General features: G+C 42.7%; 1 protein-coding gene across 2 annotated transcripts in view; it reads left to right on the forward strand.

The window, feature by feature from the left end:
* AFG3L2 (AFG3 like matrix AAA peptidase subunit 2) overlaps positions 1–23,230 on the forward strand; it is a 35,549-nt gene that overhangs the window by 5,927 nt on the left and 6,392 nt on the right. The window contains exons 4-16 of one of the 2 annotated variants that reach the window (XM_049770031.1): positions 1,824–1,927; positions 2,078–2,230; positions 3,117–3,191; positions 5,191–5,315; positions 7,144–7,417; positions 9,391–9,528; positions 12,365–12,518; positions 13,432–13,539; positions 13,650–13,775; positions 14,973–15,083; positions 18,307–18,422; positions 20,186–20,386; positions 22,557–22,751. In XM_049770031.1, the coding sequence (XP_049625988.1) occupies positions 1,824–1,927; positions 2,078–2,230; positions 3,117–3,191; positions 5,191–5,315; positions 7,144–7,417; positions 9,391–9,528; positions 12,365–12,518; positions 13,432–13,539; positions 13,650–13,775; positions 14,973–15,083; positions 18,307–18,422; positions 20,186–20,386; positions 22,557–22,751 (1,880 nt within the window). The remainder of the gene's footprint in view (positions 1–1,823; positions 1,928–2,077; positions 2,231–3,116; positions 3,192–5,190; positions 5,316–7,143; positions 7,418–9,390; positions 9,529–12,364; positions 12,519–13,431; positions 13,540–13,649; positions 13,776–14,972; positions 15,084–18,306; positions 18,423–20,185; positions 20,387–22,556; positions 22,752–23,230) is intronic. The other variant, XM_049770032.1, reaches the window with a different exon arrangement.

The raw sequence follows: 23,230 nt of genomic DNA on the forward strand, positions 1-23,230 counted from the left end.
GGAGTGGCCCTGGTCTTTCAGTCTTGGGTGGGGGCAGATTAGGATGATGTTTCAACTTTGCAGTTCTTCAGGGTGACATTTGTATCTGTTTCTTTGTGCCCCCCCCCCATGAATATTGGTAACTCCACAGGATAAGGTTTTCTATTTCAATCAATTACCAAAATCATGTCCTTTTGGGGGAGTTTGGAATCACCCTTGATGGCTCTGTGCTGAGGAGTTATCCCAGATTGTGCTTGAGGGGCCTCAAGTGGTGCCAGTGATTAATTGAGGGTTAAACTTGGATTGGCCGCAGACAAGGCAAGCTCCTTCCCTCTTGGTCTTCATATAAAAGTTTTTTTGGGGTGGGGGCTACACCCAGTGACTCCTAGCTCTGCTTTCAGGAATTACTCCCGGCAGCTGGAGGATTATATTGGATGCCAGTCACATGGAAGGCAAGCCCCCTGCCAGCTGTACTATTGCTCTGGCCTTAAGATATTCTTTTTTTTTTTTAATCTTTTTTTTTTTTTTTTTTTTTGGGCCACACCCATTTGACGCTCAGGGGTTACTCCTGGCTATGCGCTCAGAAATCGCCCCTGGCTTGGGGGACCATATGGGACACCGGGGGATCGAACCGCGGTCCGTCCTACGCTAGCGCTTGCAAGGCAGACACCTTACCTCTAGCGCCACCTTCCCGGCCCCTAGATATTCTTTTTTTGTTTACTTGTTTGTCTTTGGGGCCAAATCCAGAGATCTGAGTTATTTGTGGCTCTACTCAGGATTTACTCCTGTCAGGTGCTCAAGGAGACCATATGGGATGCCAGAAATCGAACCTGGGTTGGCCGTGTGCAAGGCACATTCCCTACCCACTATACTATACTTCTATTTATTTCTATTTATTTTTAAAGGTTTCCCACCACTTCCTTGGAGGAAGACTAGCTTGAAAAGTGTTTTTTCTTTTTTTTTTTTTTGGTTGTTTTGCTTTTTTGGATTTGAGGCAATATACCTGGCGGTGCTCTGGTTACTCTTGGCTCCGCACTCAAATCGCTCCTGGCATGCTGGGGGAGTGGGGGCATATTTTGTATGTTTATTCAGGGTCAAGGGTTGGGTGGGCTTTGGGCCACACCCTGCAATGCTCTAGGGTATTGCTTTGCACTCAGGAATTGTTCCCAGCTGAGCTGGGAATCATCTGGGGATTATGTGGGATGCTGGGGATTGAGCCCAGCCTGTGTGCTAGGCATGCACCCTACCTGCTGCTGTACTATCATTCCAGCTACCTCCAAGATTCCTAATGGCGTTCATTTCTTTTTTGGTAGTGTTGAAGGGTTTAGGCCCTATCTGGTGGCACTCGGGTTACTCCTCGCTCTGTTTAGAAATTACTCCTGGCAGACTGGGGGACCATCTGGGATGCCCAGGATCAAACCTGGATCAGCTGTATGCACGGCAAATGCCCTACCCACTTTGCTATTGCTTGATAGATGTGGGACAAAGGAGTGTTGCTTAACTATTTACCTTGAGGCCCAAACTCAGGAATTCCCTTATCTTTTTTTAAATCAGAGAAGCCTATAAGTTATCATTTAACAAGTTATTCAACAAGTTAAACTATAGTATCTGCATTTCAATATAAAATAGGGCAATACTAGTACACTTATTAGATTGTTGTAAAGATTTCATTAAATATATATGAAAAACAATGACATGCCTCCTTGAATGTTAATACTTTTATTTGCTCATCAGCTACTAATAATTTATTTTGCAGTGAGTCTTTATTACAGTACATTAATGAAAACCTTGTTGAGAGATATAAAATCCTGCCATGTTGCTGTATCTTTTTTGCTTATGAACAGAATCAAAGCCATCCGGTACTTCACGCCCTTCTGGAGGAGCTGGGGGTGGTGGAAAACGAGGTGGCAAGAAAGATGATTCTCATTGGTGGTCCAGGTTTCAGAAGGTTCGATCCCCAACTGTATTTTGAGGCTCTGAGGTGGTCCCAGGGACAGTGGGGGAGGAGTTAATGGTGTTGGGATGGATTTGTATCCACTATAGCATAGGGCTGTAATGTGACATTTCATTCTTCATTGAAACTCTCTCCTTTTCCCAGGGTGACTTTCCATGGGATGACAAAGAATTCAGGATGTACTTTCTCTGGACTGCTCTCTTTTGGGGTGGAGTCATGTTTTACTTCCTGTTCAGGAGCTCAGGGAGAGAAATCACATGGAAGGACTTTGTCAATAACTATCTTTCCAAAGGAGTAGTAAGTATTTTATTGGATTGGTAGCTGCAGTGGTTCAAAGGTCAACTTCAATAGATTTTATCAGTAAAGTAAGGTGGCACACAGTTAACAAATCAGGCTTGTTCATCATTAGGTCACAATTTTCATATTGGATTTTGGGGGTGGGGGCCTACCCATGATACTCTTATTCCTACCTTTGTGCTCAGGGACCACTCCTGGCAGGCTTGGGGGATCTTTTGGAGTGCCAGAAATCAAAGCCAGGTTGGCCACATTCAAAGCAAACACCTTACCTACTTATTATTACTTTGGCCCCATTTTTTCTTTTTCTTTTTTCTTCTATTTGTTTGTTTGTTTGTTTGTTTTATTTGGTTTTTACTTGGCCATGTTTTCTTTTTATTATTTGGTTTCTATTTTTTTTTTTTTACTTGAAATTCAGCTTTTATTTATATTTATTTAAAACAATCCTTAAAACAATACTTGAGCACAAGAGACTACAGTGTAAGGCAAGAAGTATCCTATGTTAACAAAGACCAGATTTAACTTTGGGCTATTTTTTTAAATTTATTTTTGGGATCACACCCAGTGGCACTTGGGTTACTCTTGGCTCTGCACTCAGTAATTACTCCTGGCAGGCACAGGGGACCATATGGGATGCCGAGATTTGAACCACCGTCCATCCTGGGTCGGCTGCGTGCAAGACAAACACACCTTACCGCTGTGCTAGCTCTCTGGCCCCCCATGTCTTATTTTTTAAAGTAGTTGGGGAGGGTGCAGCCCACCTAGAATAGCCTCATGTGCCTTGGAGTTCTTTATGTGTCTGGGCAATCGTGTATTTTAAATGAGTTTACAGAACAGTTCAAGTCTCTTCTGTAAATTGACGATTGACTGTTTCACTTCAAAATCTCAGGTGGACAGACTGGAAGTTGTCAATAAGCGTTTTGTTCGTGTGACTTTCACTCCAGGAAAAACCCCTGTGGATGGGGTAAGTAATTTTGTGAGTTATGTCTGTTGCATTTATTGTACAGGGCTTTTTCTGCTGGAAACTGCACAGTTATTTATAGCAGTAGGTCTCCATAATGGTAAATGAATTCTGCTCTGATACAGGCAAGGAGGTGATTAGTATATATATATTTGTCTTCCAAGGATCCTGTTGGTGGTTTTTATACTGGTTTGGTGATCTTACTTGTTTATACATTTTTGAGTGGAGTGAAATTCCAGTTTTCAGTTGTTGTTTGAGTATATAATCTGTAGTTTTCAAATCTACAGAGTAGTAATTTGTTCAGAAAAATATTCAGATCTGAATTGCTTTTGTCTTGAGGTGACTTTTCTCCATAGTTTAAGGGCCATACTGGCTTCCTCTCTCTCCACCTATGTGACAGATTATTTCCTTTTTTTTTTTTTTTTTTTTTTTGGTTTTTGGGCCACACCCGGCGGTGCTCAGGGGTTACTCCTGGCAGTCTGCTCAGAAATAGCTCCTGGCAGGCACGGGGGACCATATGGGACACCGGGATTCGAACCAACCACCTTAGGTTCTGGATCGGCTGCTTGCAAGGCAAGCACCGCTGTGCTATCTCTCCGGGCCCTTCTTTTTTTCTATTTTGAAAATAATGCCCTTTTTTTTTCCCCCTTGTCTAATTGGTCAGAGCCCTGTTTCAGCATCCCCAGGAAATTGTGCAGCTGTTGAGGTCTCTGGTGACTCCAGCCTTTGTTGTACCTGACCTTGGGCTGCTCTGCAATCTTCCCTGCTCTCCCAGGGCCATTTCTCTTTCCCAGGCTCATCCTCTCTCAGGATGATTTCTTTAACCATGGGAGCAGCGAGGGAAAAATCAGAAATCATGATGACCAATTTCTTTTCTTGTCTGATGAAATCAGGAAATATATCATAAGAGTCAAAGGGGCCTATTTCAGTCTTAGGAAAATTCTTTTGCTTTCCCCATTCTCTAAATTCCTTCCTGTGAGGGCGTCATTCTACATTTGAGGAGATAGTATTTTCCTATATAGGTATGCCTGAGCAGTTACATGTTGAACTTTGAACCAGTTCATTATAGCTTTATGGTTTTTTGGTTTTTTTTTTTTTTGGTATTGGGTCACACCCTGCAGCACTCAAGGGTTACTCCTGGTTCTACGCTCAGAAATCTCTCATGGCAGGCTCAAAGGACCATATGGGATGCTGGGATTTGAACAACCGTCCTTCTGCATGCAAGGCAAATGCCCTACCTCCATGCTATCTCTCCAGCCCCTAGCTTTATGTTTTTTGGGAGGGTTGGGGGGTCACCACTCAGCAGCGTTCAGGGGCTACTCCTGGCTCTGCGCTCAGAAATCGCTCCTGGCAGGCTCAGAGGACCATATGGGATGCTGGGACTTGAACCACTGTCCTTCTGCTTGCAAGGCAAACATCTTACCTCCATACTATCTCTCCAGCCCCAGCTTTATGTTTTTGATTATTTGTTTTGTTAAAGGGTTTTTGTGCCACATCTGAAAACTCATATCCAAGAAATATGGGATAGGACGGACCACAGTTTGATTCCCCGGCATCCCATATGATCCCCTAAGCCAGGAGCAATTTCTGAGCGCAAAGCCAGGAGTAACCCGAGCGTCACTGGGTGTGGCCTAAAAACCAAAAAGAAAAAAAAAAAAAAACAAAGATTTAGGGGATCCCCAGCATTTCCTTGTAGTTTGGGAATATACTGAAAAATTAATCTGGGATATGGAGAAGCAGAAAAGCCACATTTATTAGAAGGATTAGCTTTTCAAGTAGGTATTTCATTCTTTTGAGTTGGTATAATCAATGAGATATGTTCCTAAAGAAATGCTTACTCACCAAATAATGCAAATTTTGTTGAGTGAAATTTCATATCACTGTTATCACTAAGAACAGTCTCTTACTGTAATTTATTTTAAACTTATTTCTGAAACTTCTTGAACTAGCAAATCCTGTGTTTCTTTTTCATTCTTAGAATATTTTGTTTTTGTTTTGATAGCAATATGTCTGGTTTAATATTGGCAGCGTGGACACCTTTGAGCGAAATCTGGAAACTTTGCAGCAGGAATTGGGCATTGAAGGGGAGAACCGGGTTCCTGTTGTCTACATCGCTGAAAGTGATGGGTAAGAAGTTGTGAGAACACAAACGTGATGAAGACTGTGCCTTGCACACAGCTTGTTCTCTGTGTTCCGTCAGGCAGGCCGCACCTCATAGTCTCAAGCTGGCCTCTCAGTTTGGCTAGCCAGGGTTTGTTTTTGTTTTTGTTTTCTTTTGGGGCTACACCTCCTTGTTTGGGGATCACGCCTGTCTCTGTGCTCAGCAGTCACTGCTGGTGGGCTTGAGGGACCATATGGGATGCTGGGAATCTAACCCAGCATAGGCAAACACCCTATCTGCGATACTGTTGATTTAGCCTCAGGGTAGTTTTTGCTTATTTGTTGTTTTAAGACCACGTTAGGGTTCAGGGAAGGTTACCCTCAATCAGGATTTTTAGCATCAAAACATGAATTAGTTACTCAAGGAGCAGACATATGGACATAAATGACACAACATCTTCTCTGTCTGAAAATAAGTTCCTAAGTGATAGGTGCCACCCTGGGGTGAGGGGTAGCAGATGTTCCTATCACTGAAGATAGGGGTGCCATCTGAAAGGCTAACTATGCAAACTTCGTCCATGCTCAAACCTCTTTGACTTATGAATTATTCTTGTGAAATAGATCTAGAACTAGGCTGAAGGATAGCTTAGTGGTAGTGCTTGCCTTGTATGTAGTTTAATCTGGGTTTAATCTTTAGCACCAAAGAAAAAGTTTCGCAAAGGCATAAAACCATCTTGCCTTGGCTGATTCTTTGTTTTTCACATCTTGAGAATTCTTAAACCTATAATACGTTCATTTTTTTTCCAATTGTAGGAGGTATCTCAATCTAGAACCTAGAGAGCTAGAGGAAAAACCGATTTTTTTCCCCCAACAGTAATTTACTAGTTTTTACTAAGGACTGGTTATTATTATTTTTTTTTACCATCTGTACTAGTTACCTTGATTAAGCAGTGGTTTGGCTTATTAACATTCACTGTACTATTTTCAGTCTGATTTCATCATCAATTTCCCCCTTTTTTGGGGGGGAACCACACCCAGCAGTGCTCAGGGATACTCCTCGATCTGTGCTCAGAAATTGCTCCTGGCAGACTCGGGGGACCATGTAGGATGCCAGGGTCCATCCTAGGTCAGCTGCATGCAAGTCAACTGCCCTACCACTGTATTATCATTCTGACCCCATCAACAATTTCCTTTTAACTATTATTTCTACTTCACAGTTTTTCAGGATTTTGAGTAAATTTTTTCTCTCTGTAGACTTGCTTCTTCCCTTAAAGTGTATTTACTTGTTTGTCTGTTTTTGGACCACATCCAGTGGTACTCCTTTGTCGATTCTCAGGGTGCTAGTGATTCAAAAGGGGTCGACCACATGTTAGGCAAGCGCCTTAATCCATGTACTATCTCTCCAGCCCCTGTGTATGAAACTTTTGCACTCCAGCTTTGGAAACATTTCTTCAGAGTGAGCTGATCTATTCCAATGAAAGAACTTTCCATCTAGGCTAACACCAGAATCTTGTTAAAATTTAATCTGAAAGAGATTTCTCTGAAACTCAGGTACAGTGAGTAGTGAATCCTGATTCTATTCTATGCACAAATAGAGGTTACTGTTGACAATATTGATGACTATCAGCTGTCAGTTGATATTGACATGCTAAGAATAGGTTTTTCTTTCAGTGACACATGCAAAGATGCTCTTTTGGCCTTCGATAAGATATTAAATTATTGAGAGGCTTCTTTAAAGAAGAAAATGTGCATGCATGTTCTAAGCAGTTATTCTAAGACTTATTTTGCATTTTGAACTAAAGTAGCTGTCCATTTTCAAAACATGTTCATGTTGTGTGTGGTTCATTCCCTTTAGTTCATTTCTCCTGAGCATGTTGCCCACGGTTCTCATCATTGCTTTCTTACTCTACACCATCCGGAGAGGACCTGCTGGTATTGGGCGAACAGGCCGGGGCATGGGGGGACTCTTCAGCGTTGGAGAAACTACTGCCAAGGTCTTGAAAGACGAGATAGATGTGAAGTTCAAAGATGTGGCTGGCTGTGAGGAGGCCAAGCTCGAGATAATGGAATTTGTGAATTTCTTGAAAAACCCAAAGCAGTATCAAGACTTAGGAGCAAAAATCCCAAAGGTAAATGAGCTTTTTAGAAGACCGTGTTCCACTCCATAGCCCAAAACATTTTTGGAGTTACGTTTGGATATCTGAAATAATCATTTTATAAAATTTGGCTATTATCAAGTATTTGTGGTTTTTTTTTTTCTTTTTTGTTTATTTGGGCCACACCTGCCAGTGCTCAGGGGTTACTCCTGGCTCTACGTTCAGAAATCACCCCTACCAGTCTCAGGGGGACCATATGGGATGCCTGGAATCAACTCAGGTCATCGGTCCAGGTCAGCTGCACGCCCTATTGCTGTGCTATTGCTCCAGCCCATGATTTTTTTTTTCTTTCTCTATCTTCACATCTATTTTGATGTCTACTTTGAGTTGGTTAGGGTCAGGTCTGAGTGATAGTGGTCTGTGTTTCTGGTTTTGTTGTGGGTTTTTGTTTTGGGGGCATACCCAGTGATGCACAGGGCTTACTCCTGACTCTGTACCTAAAGATCACTCCTGGTGGGACCTACGGACCATTTGGGGTGCTATAAAACAAATGCCCTTCCTGCTGACCTATTGTCATGGCTCTGTTTTGAAGAGGTTTGTGTTTTCTGGAAGCTGTTCCCAACTCGCCTCCCTCTTCGTTGTTCCAGCTCTCAACAGCTTTGGTGGGACTGGGCCTGGCATAGAGAATCTTGCTTTTGGGTTTCTGGGGGAGAGATAGAGGGCAGTGTTATCACCGACTACCCCCAGCAGAAATCTCTGTCCTTTGATGGAGCTGGATCTACCTCACATGTTCATTAAGAAATGAATGAATGGAACAGAAATGCCCAGTTATTTAGAAATCTGCCAGTAAAGCTTGCTTTAGCAGTGTCCTTTGTACTGGGACTCTTTCCTTTGTTTTTTGTCTTGCTCTATTAATGAAGCTCACATTTTGTGGTTTTATTATTTGTGTTGCTTATACCCCATTTGCACTCCTAGGCATTTTCACAACTAATGTATTGAGCAAGCATAGTATTCTTTTTACCTAAGTTCATTACTAATTATTAAGATTTCAGTTCATCTAAAGTTTTAAAGGGAAGAAAATGAAGTAAGCATAGATGTGAGTGCTGTGTTTGTGCTTTCTTGGATTACTTGTGTCTCCTTGAATTGTTGAAATAAACTTCAGCTGGTTTATAAATAGATTCCTAGCATAAGTTACTTGCTGCATACTTTGGGACAAGGTCTAAAAAAAAGCACAGTAAAAATAAAATGAGGAAAGTATTTAAGATGTCTTAAACTCTTGTTTCTTTTTTTTTTTTTTTTTTGGTTTTTGGTTTTTGGGCCACACCCGGCAGTGCTCAGGGGTTACTCCTGGCTGTCTGCTCAGAAATAGCTCCTGGCAGGCACAGGGGACCATATGGGACACCGGGATTCGAACCAACCACCTTTGGTCCTGGATCGGCTGCTTGCAAGGCAAACACCGCTGTGCTATCTCTCCGGGCCCATAAACTCGTTTCTAATTTAAAAATATTTTACCAGAGTTAAAATGTTTTAAGAGGGGCCAGGGCGGGGCCGGAGAGATAGCATGGAGGTAAGGCATTTGCCTTTCATTCTGAAGGTCATTGGTTTGAATTCTGGCATCCCATATGGTCCCCCGAGCCTGCCAGGAGCGATTTCTGAGCGTGGAGCCAGGAGTAACCCCTGAGCACTGCCGGCTATGACCCAAAAAACAGAAACAAAAAAGGGGCCAGGGCAATAACACAGTGGGTAGGGCGTTTGCCTTGCATGCAGCTGACCCAGGTGTGATCCCTGGCCTCCCACATGGTCCCTCAGTCACTTCCAGGAATGATCCCTGAGTGCCACTGGGTATGGCCCTAAAACCAAAAAGGAAAAAAAGAAAAGAAAAAGCTTTAAAAGATATATGCTGTATCAGTAAAATTTACAGAAAAATCGATAGTGTAGGCTAATTTGTGGGCACTCAGTTTGCCTTTATGAAATTCAGGTTAAATTTGTTCTCCTTTTATCTGCAGGGTGCCATTCTCACGGGTCCTCCAGGCACTGGAAAAACTCTGCTTGCCAAGGCCACGGCTGGAGAAGCCAATGTGCCCTTCATCACTGTCAGTGGATCTGAGTTCCTGGAGATGTTTGTTGGTGTGGGCCCAGCTAGAGTAAGTATTTCCTCCTGCTCTGAAGAAAGGTGTCTTGCCCGCTCCCCCCATCTCTGTCAGCAAAGAAGGAATTTGACCTTTGACTCTTCTTTCACATACACCCCACCCCCAGCCCACTCTGGTCACATCAGCAGTCTGTTCTTTTGTTGTTTAACTGTTAGTGATTGAAAATAATTTTGGTGGGCTGAATTGATAGCACAGCAGTAGGCATTTGCACACTGCTGACCCGGGATAGACTCAGGTTCGATTGCCAATATCTTATATGGTCCCCTGAGCCTGCCATGAGTGATTTCTGAGTGTAGAGCAAGGAGAAACCTCTGAGCGCTGCCAGGTGTGGCCCAAAACAACAAAAAATAAATAATTTTGTAATTTTGGATACTAATTCTTAATCAGGTGTATGATTATAGGTTTTTTTTCCCTGCCATTCTGTTTTCTTTCCACTTTTGTGATAGTAAAGTACTTTTGTTTGTTGTTTTGGGTCCACACCAGATGGTGTTCCTGGCTCTGTACTTGGCTTACTCCTAGCTCTGCACTCGGATTATTTCCTATAGGCCCAGGGGACTGGATGTTAGGGATGAGGCATGGATGTGGGAGAGTAGAGGGGTAGGGGGTGGAATGGGGCCAAATCATAGTCAGATCTCATACAATGCATTTCTTAGATAAGAATTTATTGCCAAATCCAAGGTCATAAGCATTTACTTTTCCAGGTTTATTTTCCTTGAGCTCTTATATTTAGTTCCAAGATCCATTTTGATTAAGTGTTCTTTTGAGTTAATATGATGTGAGATAAGGGTTCATTTCCACTCGGGGCTTACTCCTGACTTTGTGCTCAGAGACCACTCCTGGTAGTGCACAGGGATGGATATGGGGTGCTGGAGGTTGAATCCAGATTAGCCATATGCAAGGGTTTCCTGCTGTCTTATTGTTAGGATCTAAAGTTTGATTTAGAATGAACTATAACCTAGCTTTGCTGTGAACCTAAGTACAGCCATGACAGGGTCAAGTTTTAAGGAACAAAGACTAGACCAGAACAGCCAGTTTCAGGAATTTATCTAACCAAAAACAGTAGTAGATAAACTAGGATCACCTGGGGCCTGCATGCCGACAAGGTCAGGCCCCTCCTCTATTATTTCAGCTGATGCAGACACCAAAGCCCTAAAAACTACAATATTCCACTTTAGATATGTAGCCATAAAAGAAAACACCCTTGACAACTGTCAACGTAAAGGTTAACTGTGATGATTTGAAGCCTCTGTAACCCTTTTAAAGGATCTTACTGAGCCTGAGAGCTCAGTAAGGAGGCTGTTGCCTTAGAAGGCAATGCTAGTAAATAAACTCCCAGGCCTTACTGCAGTGGTGGTCTTTGTGATCTCGAATTCGAGGTTAACTTTAGAAGTTAACACTAAGGTCCACTTGATTGGACACTTGACTTTCATTCTATTCCATGTTGTTCTAGCTATTCAGTTCTAGTTCTAGCTAGAACTGTTCTAGTTATTCAGTTGTTCTAGCCCCAGTTATTAAACAGACTCTCCCCGCCCCCCCACCCCCTTGAATGATCTTGGTACCCTTGACCGTAGATAGATATGTGGGTTTATTTCTGGACTGGTTATACCAGTGTAGCATTGATTACTTGGTTGATTACTTGGTTACTGTTGCTTTGCGTTAAGTTTTCAAATCAGGACAATGTGTATGGATTCATTTTTAAAGAAGTACATACGTTTGGGTATGAGCAATAGCACAGTGGGGAGGGTATTTGTCTTGCATGTGGTCAACCCGAGTTCACTCCTTGGCATCCCAGATGGTCCCCCAAGCCTGCCAGGAGTAACTCCTGACAGGTGTGGCCCCCCAAAACAAACAAAAAAGAAGTACATACATATTCTATTGTGTATTTCCCCAGTGTCTGAAATGACTAGTTAAAAAAAAAGGATAGGAAAAAAGCACAGAACAGATAGAAATGCACTGTTCTGTTATTCTGCAGTTATTAGAATACAACCGTTGTGCTATCAGTTGTAGATATTCTTTCTTCAGAGTATGTTCTCATCGTTATGGTGTTGGGTCAGTGGTCTGTGATGGAGAGAGTTGGTGCATCAGTCTCAGAACTGGGGAGCTTGGACAAATTGAGTGTTCATGAGCCATAGTATCTGTAGTGCAAGGGAGGAATTGGAAACCTGAGAGGAGCTTCAGGTGGAGTCGTGATCAGAATGGATGGAGAGCTAAGTCGGTAAAGTTGGGAAAGAATTTGGTAGATGCTTGGGTCACCAGAAAGTGAAGGCCTGAAGCTGATTGCTAAAGGAGAGCAGGGAGCGCATTGGCCATGTCAGTGAAGTGAAAGAAAGATGAGTGAAGAAGTGGGTCAGGAAACAACAGGCCTTGGACCATGGGACTCCCACAACTTGGTATGACCTTAAAAACAATATAAAATATAATATTGTTTGTGTTTATACATAAGCAATGATTTATATAATTGTAGAAATAATATTTGTTAAATGTTACGCAATAAGTTACACACTTACAACTTTTTTTGGGGGGAAACCACACCTGATGACACTCAGGGGTTACTTCTGGCTATGCACTCAGAAATTGCTCCTGGTTTGGGGGACCATATGGGACGTTGGGGGATCAAACCCTGGTCAGTCCTAGGCTAGCTCCAGCAAGGCAAATGCCATACTGCTCTGCGCCACCGCTCCGACCCCTACAACTTACAACCTTTAAAATATCAGCTACACAATGTGCTTTATGAAAATACCATCTTCTGATGAGACAAACTTGACTTGTATTTGGAAGACAATTAATATTTGATTTTCAGGTGACTCCTAATATTTTATTTTTTATCCAGGTTCGAGATTTGTTTTCCCTTGCTCGAAAGAATGCCCCTTGCATTCTGTTTATTGATGAAATAGATGCTGTGGGAAGGAAGAGAGGAAGAGGCAACTTTGGGGGGCAGAGTGAGCAGGAGAATACACTCAATCAGCTGCTTGTGGAAATGGATGGTGAGTGTTCAAGTCTTTTGTGGCTTAAACTATAGTTTCTATTTGAGTGACTCTAAAAGGGAATTCTGTGCTGATACTAATACCCCCCAAAGCATTCTGGAGCCAGAGCTATAGTTTGGTGGGTAGGGCATTTTGCCTTGCAGGCATCTAGCTAACCCAGGTTCAATTCTTGGCATCCCATGTGGTTCCCCCAATTACCACCAGGAATTATTTCTGAGGACAGAGCCAGGAGTAACCCTTGAACACTTCAGGTGTAGCCCAAAACAAAAAGCTTTTATCTTTTTGGGCTTACCATGACACTCAGTGGATTCAATTCCAGACATATGAGTGAGTCATATGAATACTTTAATTTCTTGGTGCCTAGGAAATGTATGCTTTGTTACCCTGTCTGTGAACTACAGTGATGCTATATCTAAGAAACAGAACCATAATTAAATATGACAAGCATGAACTGAGCTCATGCTGTTGGAAATGTTCTGATAGGTTTACTCCATTAACTCTTGACAAACTCAAGAGTTTGACAGACCTTCAGGTTTTGGGGTTTCTTTTGTTTGGTTTTGGAACACACTCGGTAGTTCTCAGTGATTATTCCTTGTCTCTGTTCTCAGGAATCACTCTTGGTGGGCTCGGGGGACCATATAGGATGCTGGGGAAACTGGTTGGTTGTGTGCAAGACAGATGTTCTCCCTGCTGTATTATCACTCTGGACCAAGACCATCAGTTTTTAAAAAGAAAAAAAGAAGGGCCAGAACCATAGTACAGTGGGTAGAGTGCTTGCTATACATTTGGTTGACCCAGATTCACTCCCTCCCCACTGTCCTAATCTCTCCAGAAATACTTGGCATTCTTGACAGCAGTACTGTCACTTACTGTCTCCTGTTATTTGATTACAATTGTCTTTGTTATCTTTTAGGTTTTAATACAACAACAAATGTCGTCATTCTGGCAGGCACCAACCGACCGGATATTCTAGACCCTGCGCTAATGAGGCCCGGCCGCTTCGATAGGCAGATATTTATTGGTGAGACAATATCCACTGGGGTCAGTATAGCTTATGAGGAAAGCTATAACTGTTCACTCTCCCCTCCTTAAAATTTTTCTCTCCCCCCCCCTTAAAATTGACATCTCAAGGACCACCAGATATAAAGGGAAGAGCCTCTATTTTCAAAGTCCATCTTAGACCGCTAAAATTGGACAGTGCCCTAGAAAAGGAGAAACTTGCCAGAAAACTTGCATCTTTAACTCCTGGATTTTCAGGTGAGTTGCATATTACCCACTAGTTGCATATTACCTGCTGTCCCATTTTTAAGTTTCTTGAAACAGTGGCAAATCTCAGGTTCCTTTTCCTTGTAGCATGAAGTTTCCTAAGTATATAATTTTAACTTTTTCCTTTGTTTCTGTCTTTGGGCCATACAAGCATTGCTGGGGTTTTACTTGTGATTCTGTACTCAGAGACACTCCTAACAGGGCTGGGGGGCTGTATTTCTGGCCTTGTTTTGTTACTTTTTGAAGTGCTGCCAAGCTGTTTTCCAAAGTGGCTGCTGTCCCATTTTATATTCCACCAATGACATTTGAGGGTACCAACATATCTTTTTTAATTTAAAAGTTAATTTAGGGGCTGGAACGATGGTGCAGCAGTAGGGCGTTTGCCTTGCATGCGGCTGACCCAGGATGGACCGCGGTTCAATCCACTGGTGTCCCATATAGTTCCCTGAGCCAGGAACGATTTCTGAGCGCAGAGCCAGGAGTAACCCCTGAGCATCACGGGGTGTTGCGCCCCCCCCCCCCAAAAGGCACCAAAAATTAAAAATGTTAGAGATTTATGATCTTTAAGTATAGTCACTCACATGTTTAACTGAATGTCCTAAATTATTCAAATGCTTATCTTTAGCGTACCTTTTATTTATTTATTTATTTATTTATTTTTTGTGGTTTTTGGGTCACACCCAGCAGTGCTCAGGGGTTACTCCTGGCTCCATGCTCAGAAATTGCTCCTGGCAGGCACGGGGGAAACCATATGGGACGCTGGGATTCAAACCGATGACCTTCTGCATGAAAGGCAATCGCCTTACCTCCATGCTATCTCTCCGGCCCCATTAGCGTACCTTTTATATACTGATACATGTAAATTGTTTCCCAGTAAATGATGGAATTACATCAACTAGTGGACATTTTCAAACACTCTGCGTTTGTTGTTATAAGATCTGTTTTGTCTCTACAGGTAAATAGCTCTCTGTAGTTATCTGTATGTTATATAAATGTCAGTTTAAAGGATTTTATCAGACTGCTATTGAATGCTAGTTTGATTCATGAAAGTATGAATCAAATTGATTTATATTTATCAAACACTGGTCACTACCAGTTGAGAAATTGGCTGTGGCTTTGGTCCTTCAGCATGTATGACTGACCAATGTGACTATTTGACCGGCGTACTCTTCTTATGTCCATTCACAGGGGCTGATGTTGCTAATGTCTGTAATGAAGCTGCTTTGATTGCTGCAAGACACCTGGCAGATGCCATAAATGAGAAACATTTTGAACAAGCAATTGAGCGGGTGATTGGGGGTAAGGCCACCTATTATTCTCGGGCCAGGGAGCTGATAAAATGAATATGATACTTGGGATTTCCCTCTGCCACAATGTAGAAGCCAAGAAGGATGTATCCATATATCTCCAGGGGCTAAACATGTTGCTTGGGCACGACCAGTCACTATAGAGGGGTGAATGGTGTCGGGAAGCCCAAACCCTCCTCATTCACATATCAACAAGCATGAATTGGACTAGCTTGGTTTGTTTAAAACACTTAAATTTTTGTTTCCCTGAATTTCAGTGTAGGAGTTCCTATGTTAAGGAACTGGAGCGACTATTATCCAAAAACTGCCCACTACACCAGCCTGTGGAGTGAGGGACACACACTGCGTGTTCCCCATGCTTTCTAGAGCTCTTGTCATCATGTAATGGTCATAAAGAGAGCACTGTTGGTTCAGGATGTGGGTACTGAATGAGGAGTGAAAGCTGTCTGTGCAAGTCTTGTGGAAGTGGGTTTGAATCCAGCACCAGTAGATGGGATGATTGCAGTGCAGATGGAGGCTGAATAAAAGATATTGGTTTGGGGGTGAATGTGTTGCCTCTTCTCTGGATGGGAAGTTGGCCAGTTAGACTCAAGTTCCTATGGGAAGTACAACAGAATTAAAAAGCTCTCTGAGTCTAGATTTTAGCCATGAGTGCTAGCCTTAATGTTCTCCAACTAGTATTGAATTACCATGTAACTTGGATTACCTTTTTACTCCTGAGCCAGTAAATGACATAATAAAAGTGATATAATCCAGCCTGAGGTCCTATACCTGGCATCCCATATAATCCCCCAAACACACCAAGAATGATTCCTGAGCACAAAACCAGTAGTAACCCAGAAACCAAACAAACAAAAAAATCTAACCTTGAAGAGAAAAGACAAGAATCTGGATGGGGCCGGCCTGGTAGCACATTGCTAGGGCATTTGCCTTGCAACTGACCCAGGACTGACGCAGGTTTGATCTCCAGCATTCCATATGGTCCCTGAGTCAGGAGTGATTTCTGAGCGCAAAAGCCAGGAGTGACCCCTGAGTGCCGCCGGGTGTAGCCTCCCAAAAACAAAAACATAAATCTGGAGGCGACTTCTGGTGTATATGTGTGATAGCAGGCTCCAGGCTACATATCCAATAGTGATAGGCAAGGAAAGACAGCTTTAAAGGGAAGAATGGTGTGTAAGGTGAAAACAAAATGACAGGGCTTTTTTCTATTCTGTGCAGTGAACCACAGTGGCTTCTTGGTACCAGCAGGGGGAGTTTGGGAGTGGAGAAGGAACCCAGAACCTAGTGGCAGGGGAATGCTTAACAAAGTCACTAAGGCTTGTATGCTGTGTAGGCAAGGAAAAGGTGACAGTGAGACCCAGGAGATTGGAGGTGATGGGAGACAACAGTATGTGTTGGAGGAGGAGTTGGCAGTTAGAGTAGATGCTATAAGGGTGTTGAGAGAATGATCTTTGGGTCTGAAAGAACTCAGTGAACTAAGATATGTTTTGTATGAGTCCTAGTTTCTAGCCCAGTACCATGTGGTCCCCCAGCATCTCCAAGAGTGATCCTTAAGCACAGCCAGTGTGGCATCCAAAGAAAAAACCCTCAGAGTTGGCAGTGTATATTCTTGATAACTTTGGATACACAACTATTTCAATGGAGTGCAAAGTAATAAATTCACTTTCTCAAGGTTCCACTGAGGCTCTGGGGCTAGTATAGCCAAGTGTCAGGTGCAGTGAATTCTTGCCCAGCAGGGTGTCATGGAAAGAAAGGATTTCATTGTTACAGTGTGGAGACAAAACTTGCTTATTGGTGCTGTTTTTTCCATTGTGGGTTGCAGTCGGTGGTGTGAGTGTGGAAGAGAGCAGGGCATAGCCCTCAATGAGGTGAAGGGGCATTTCCACGTACACAGCTCAGCCGCTGCAGAAAAGCCACAAGCAGTGTTCTCTAAGGTACAGACCAAGGGTCTGTGAGATTAGTACACATGGTCCCCTGTACATTGCTATATGCAGCCCAGAAGTCCCCATGCTTTCTCCTGTTCTCTGGCCCTTGCATTGAGCTACCAGTATGGTTAAGCAAGAACCACCAGTGGGGCCCCTGGACCTCCTGAGGATCCATCCTCAAAACAAATAAGATAGCGTACTGGAAAAATGAGATGTTCCTGTGGTAAACATGGGGGGAAGTGCAGGTTTTTTTTTTTTTTTTTTGATTTTTGGGCCACACCCGGTAATGCTCAGGGGTTACTCCTGGCTATGTGCTCAGAAGTTGCTCCTGGCTTGGGGGACCATATGGGACACCGGGGGATCGAACCGCGGTCCGTCCAAGGCTAGCGCAGGCAAGGCAGGCACCTTACCTTTAGCGCCACCGCCCGGCCCCCGAAGTGCAGGTTTTTAGGTAAGCAGAACCTGCTTATCAAAGGGATGATGAAGGCATGTTAACTTACTTCTAACTTCCCACCCTTACAAGTGTTTTAGACTTGTCTTGGGGGCTGTATCATTGGGAATGTTTTCAGAAATGATTTTCCAGGCTCCTTAATCAGTTATTATTAGTTGAGTTTCACCCACATGTGACACGTCCCAATTCTCATGCAGTCTCCCCAGTCATCTGTGGTGCACAGATCTCTGCGAGAACCACTGCCTTCATGTATCCAGGCCAGAGAAGGCTTGTGTATGGAGTACAGCCCTCTCAAGTGTGTGTTCCTGGTGACCATCGTCTTGGGCTCATACCTGATACATCTTTGACTGGCTGTTGGTTGATGTGTAGCTTTGTTCTCTGATTTTTCTGGTAGATCCGGATCTTAGTGTCATCCTCGCATTGTCAGATCATGTACAGCAACTCTCACTGCAGGCATTTGTTGATTTCCCGTTGGATTATTCCAGATACTTTGATTAAACCAAGTTCTTTCCAGATTTTATTATCTATGGAATTGTACCTGTTCCATGTTAATCTGGGGGGGGGGGGGTTCAGGGGCATTTGTGTTTATTTCCCAAAGTAAGATATGTGGCTCAAAACTAAGAATTAAGAGAAAAGTAGGCCTGGGAATAGGAGCAGTGAAAGTATATTTGGTCTATTGGATATATTTTGAAGTTTATCTATTTCCTGACCTTGATTAGCAGGATTTTTGGATTGCAATAGACAGCCTCTAAATATTGTTTTAGATAGGATGATGTATAGGATTGTATAGCTCATTTTGGTGTCATTAAAAGCACTTAGGGCTTTTGTTATTTTGACAGGCTTGGAGAAAAAAACTCAGGTTCTGCAGCCTGAGGAGAAGAAGACTGTGGCTTACCATGAGGCAGGTCATGCAGTGGCCGGCTGGTACCTAGAACATGCGGATCCACTTCTGAAGGTAAGGAGCTATGCTTAAGGAGATCAGGGCCTCCGGCGAGGAGGGGTGAGCATTTTTTGAGGGAAGAAATGGCATATCTATAAAGAAGTGTATAAATGAACATAATCTGTATAGTTTAAAGTTAGTATATAAGGATTGATTGTATTCCTGTATATATCTGTGCTAAATATTTAAAATGAACTTCACAGCATCCAAACCACGAAATAAATAGGAATGAATTTTTCAAACTATATGAAGGACCTACATACATATTGAAATCACAAACCTAATAAGAGAATCATGTTCATAGAATCTTAGAAGATAGCATTTCTATCCAAATTGGTATGTGATTTTCATGTGCTCTTGATCATAATTTTAGTGCTTTTGAGGATAGCAACTAATAAATTGATCTAGTAATATTTATGTAGGACAAAAAATTAAATACCAAAAAAATAAATTTAGTGGAGGATGATAGGTCAGAAAGATAGTGATAGTGCAGCAAGTGAGACATTTGTCTTACATGCAGCCAAACTGGGTTTGATTCCTAGCACCTCATTGTTCCTTATCCCTGCCAGGAGTGGTCCCTGAGCTCAGAGCCAGAAATAATCTCTTGAGCACTGCAAGCTGTGGGCCCAAAACCAAATAATAATAATAATAATATTACATAATAATAAGTAAATGAAAGTTTCGTGGAAGATGGAGTGCCTATAAAGTAAAAATATACAAAATATTGTTTAAAATGTCCATTTCACTAAAAGTACTGTGTAGGTTAAGGAGATATAATGAGAAATATTAAGGCTTATAGAATAATAAATGATCACAGAGCTACCAGCAGTCTGATAAAATAATGAGGCATCCTGTTACTTCCTGTTTTATATAACAGTAGCAAAAGTGGAAGCAACTAATATGTCTATATATAAATGATTGGCTTAAGAAGATATGATACATTTAGGGGCCAGAGAGATAGATAGCACAGCCAGTAGGGTATTTGCCTTGCATGCAACTGACCCAGGATGGACAGTGGTTCGAATCCCAACATCCCATATGATCCCCTGAACCTGCCAGGGGTGATTTCTGAGCAAAGAGCCAGGAGTAACCTCTGAGCGCTGCTGGGTGTGACCCCCCCCCCCAAAAAAAAAAAAGATATGGTATATTTAACACAAAAGCTTTGAGACTTTTTTGTTTTGGATGTCTGGGCCATACCCAGCCTGGCTCAGAACTTACTCCTGGCCCTTCTCTCAAGGGACTGCATGGGGTGCTTGGGATCGAACCCGGGCCAGTCGTGCACAAAGCAAATGCCCTTGCTTCTGTCCTCTTTCTGGCTTCAGCTTCTTTTGTATCTTAGAATTGTGTGGTCCTGGCTGACTGTCGGGTCTGAATGAAAGGTCTGCATCTTGTTTGGCCTGTCAGGAATTCTCTAACTCACCCATGGTTCTTTCGTCAAAGCTGAGCAGTTTCAGTTGAATTTGATAAAAACTTTGTAGGACTCTAAGGGAAATTAATCTCTTTTTGAATTCTATTAAATGTCTAGATGTTTGTTTTATTGTAGTTCAGAGTTTAGCAAACACATGCCTATAGTAGTGTTCATAGTTTTGGCACTGATGCCTGGGCAAAGTCCTCTTTAGAGGAAATATTTCTCCTGAACAGTTGCTCTTGTTGGATTTCCTACTGGCCAAGGCTGGTGTATCGCCTGCTGTCCTGCTGCTTTTTCTCCAGGTAATGTTTATCTGCAGAAGAATAAACTTCGTGCTCAGAACTCCTCAGCATTTTGCATGTTCCGTCAGGTCTCCATCATCCCTCGAGGCAAAGGCCTGGGCTATGCTCAGTATCTGCCCAAGGAACAGTACCTGTATACCAAAGAGCAGCTCCTTGACAGGATGTGCATGACACTGGGCGGCCGGGTGGCTGAAGAGATCTTCTTCGGGAGGATCACAACTGGTGCACAGGACGACCTCAGGAAAGTCACTCAGAGTGCATATGCACAGGTGAGTTTGCTCAAAGGATGCTCAGGAGTTAGTTATTCCTGGCTCTGTGCTGGGGCTGTATGGGCTTTTGGGGATTCAATCTGATTAGCTGCATGCAGTGCATGAGGCCTACCTGCTGTGCTCTCGCTCTGGCCCTGTGAGCCTTCTATTTATTTTTATTTTTGTTTTGTTTTCATTTGTTGTTTTTTGGGGGAGCCACACCCAGTGATGCTCAGGGATTACTCCTGGCTATGCGCTCAGAAATTGCTCTGGCTTGGGAGACCATATGAGATGCCTGGGGATCGAACCCTGGTTCGTCCTGGATCAGCCATGTGCAAGACAAAAGCCCTACCACTGCACTATGTCTTGGGCCCCTGAGCCTTCTTTTTAAACCCATCTTCTTCATCTTCCATTTCTGGTAGAAACTGTTAGTTGTAGCAATTTGCTCTTAATGTCTTTCCACTTTTAATTTTCTTTATGAAATAATTTTTTTTTTTTTTTGGTATGTGATTGTTTTAAATTTTTTTTTTCAGTCAAAATATAAATTTTTATTTTGATCATAGTGGCTTACATATTGTTGACAATAATATTTTAGGTACATATTTACATAAAATCAGGGGGGATTCCCATCGCCAAATTGTCATCCCTATGCCTCCGTTTCTATCCTACCTCCCTTTTCCTTTTCCCTCACCCCAGGGCGGCTAGAATATGTGGTCCCCTCTGTATCCAACCCACTACTTAGTAGTCTTGCACCTGTTTGGTCCTGATGCCTCCCTTATTTCCCCCTCTATCTGGAGTCAGGACTAGCTAGTTCAAGTTGCGTGGTTTTGTTTGAAAAAGAGAAAAGTAATAAACTGGGGTAAGAGTCTAATACCCCGAAAATGGGCGGAGTCCTTCTAAAGGCTCTCATCATCAATCTGGGAGATGGAGAAATTTTTTATTTTTTCATTTTTATTCCTCTTCCAGGTTTGTCTGATTCTGATGAGATCTGTTTTCCCCACCCCATTCGAGGGAGAATTCCTAGTTCTATTCCAGTTCCCTTTTCTGTTTTTTTTTTTCAGGAACTTTTCATTTTAATTTTGGGACCTTCCCCAATGGTACTAGGGGAAACATATAGTGCAGGGGAGCTCACCTGATTCTCCTCTTGTGTAGCCTTTGAGTCATTTCTACTGCCCATTTCCATGAACTTTCATAAAATGGGATTCTAACTTTCTGAGCTCCCCTGCTCACCTTACCTGGACCTTCTCTTATCTGGTCTGGATGGATATTACTTGCAGAAACAACTCCCCCATCCCCCCTTTTTTGGACCTACCTGGCTGTGCTTAGGGCTTACTCCTGACTCAGTGATCACCATCCCTGGCAGTGATTGGGGGATCATATGGGATGCTGATAATCAAACCCAGGTCAGCCGTGTGTAAGAAAAGAACCCTATCTGCTGTACTATTTCTGGTTTCAAAAATATTTATTTATTTATTTATTTATTTATTTATTTATTTATTTATTTATTTATTGGTTTCTGGGCCATACCCAGCAGTACTCAGAGGTCACGCCTGGCTCTGCACTCAGATAGGGCTCTTGTCTTACACACAGCTGACCTGGGAGTGCAGGCAGAGCCTCTGTGCTGGCATTCTTTCTTTCCCAGATGTACCAGGTGCTGCTTTGCCTTTTTTTTTTCTTACTTGCAGAGTAATAACATGCAGGTCTTAGATCTGTTGAGATTTGTCCCCACCTGTTTGTTTACTCTTTGTGTTATGAATATTATTAGTGGGTTTTTAACTCTTGTGTTCCTAGAAGGGGTTTAAAATATTAACTGTTTCTGCCTCTGTGTACACAAAATACCCAAGTCATTTTAATTAATGTCATATGGCCATGGAGTATTGCTCAGGTAAATAGGAAAATTACAGTCAAGATTTGAGTTGATGTCATTGACATGACACTTACTGTTGTCTCAGAATACACTGACCATGGGGCCGGAGAGATAGCATGGAGGCAAGGCATTTGCCTTGCATGCAGAAGACCGGTGGGTCGAATCCCGGCGATCCATATGGTCCCCCGAGTCTGCCAGGAGCGATTTTCTAAGCATAGATTCAGGAGTAACCCCTGAGCGTTGCCAGGTGTGACCAAAAAACAAAACAAAATAATACACTGACCTGCCCAAGGAATGTTTACCCCAATGTGTATTCTTTTTCAGATTGTTCAGTTTGGCATGAATGAGAAGGTCGGACAAATCTCCTTTGATCTCCCACGTCAGGGGGATATGGTGTTAGAGAAACCATATAGTGAAGCCACTGCAAGACTGATTGATGACGAAGTCCGGATACTTATTAATGAAGCTCATAAAAGAACAGTAGCTCTCCTCACAGAAAAGAAAGCTGATGTGGAGAAGGTAGGTGTTGTGGAAGATGGAAAAGGATGTGTTGTATTATTGTTTGGAGACACTCTTCTCTTGGGCTCACTGAAACAAAGGGGACACAGTGCTAGATCCTGTTGCAGAACTGAAAAAGCCTTATTTAAAAGTGAGCTTTCTTAAAAGCTGAAGGTAAAATTCCAGGGGTGTGCTGAGTGATGTGGGATGGTAGGCAGTGGGCCAGGTAAGTATGGGAGCCCCTCGATTTATTCATAGGTCTCTGCACTCACTGTACTCACTCTCAGGTTTCTGGGTGCTACCTCTGTAAGATGGTAGGTAAACTTGGGTGCCATCTGGGCTCTAAGTAGTGTAATTGTATTTTTAAAGATGCTTGGACTTGGCGCCAGGGCGGTGGGCTCAGTTGCTGAGTGAGGGCCTGAGGCCTTTGATTCCACTGCTGAGCCATGAAAATAAAGTTTATTAATACCTACAAAAGAAGTAGTTAATTCAGCATTTTC

Source organism: Suncus etruscus, chromosome 3, assembly GCF_024139225.1.
Source record: "Suncus etruscus isolate mSunEtr1 chromosome 3, mSunEtr1.pri.cur, whole genome shotgun sequence".
Lineage (NCBI taxonomy): Eukaryota > Metazoa > Chordata > Mammalia > Eulipotyphla > Soricidae > Suncus > Suncus etruscus.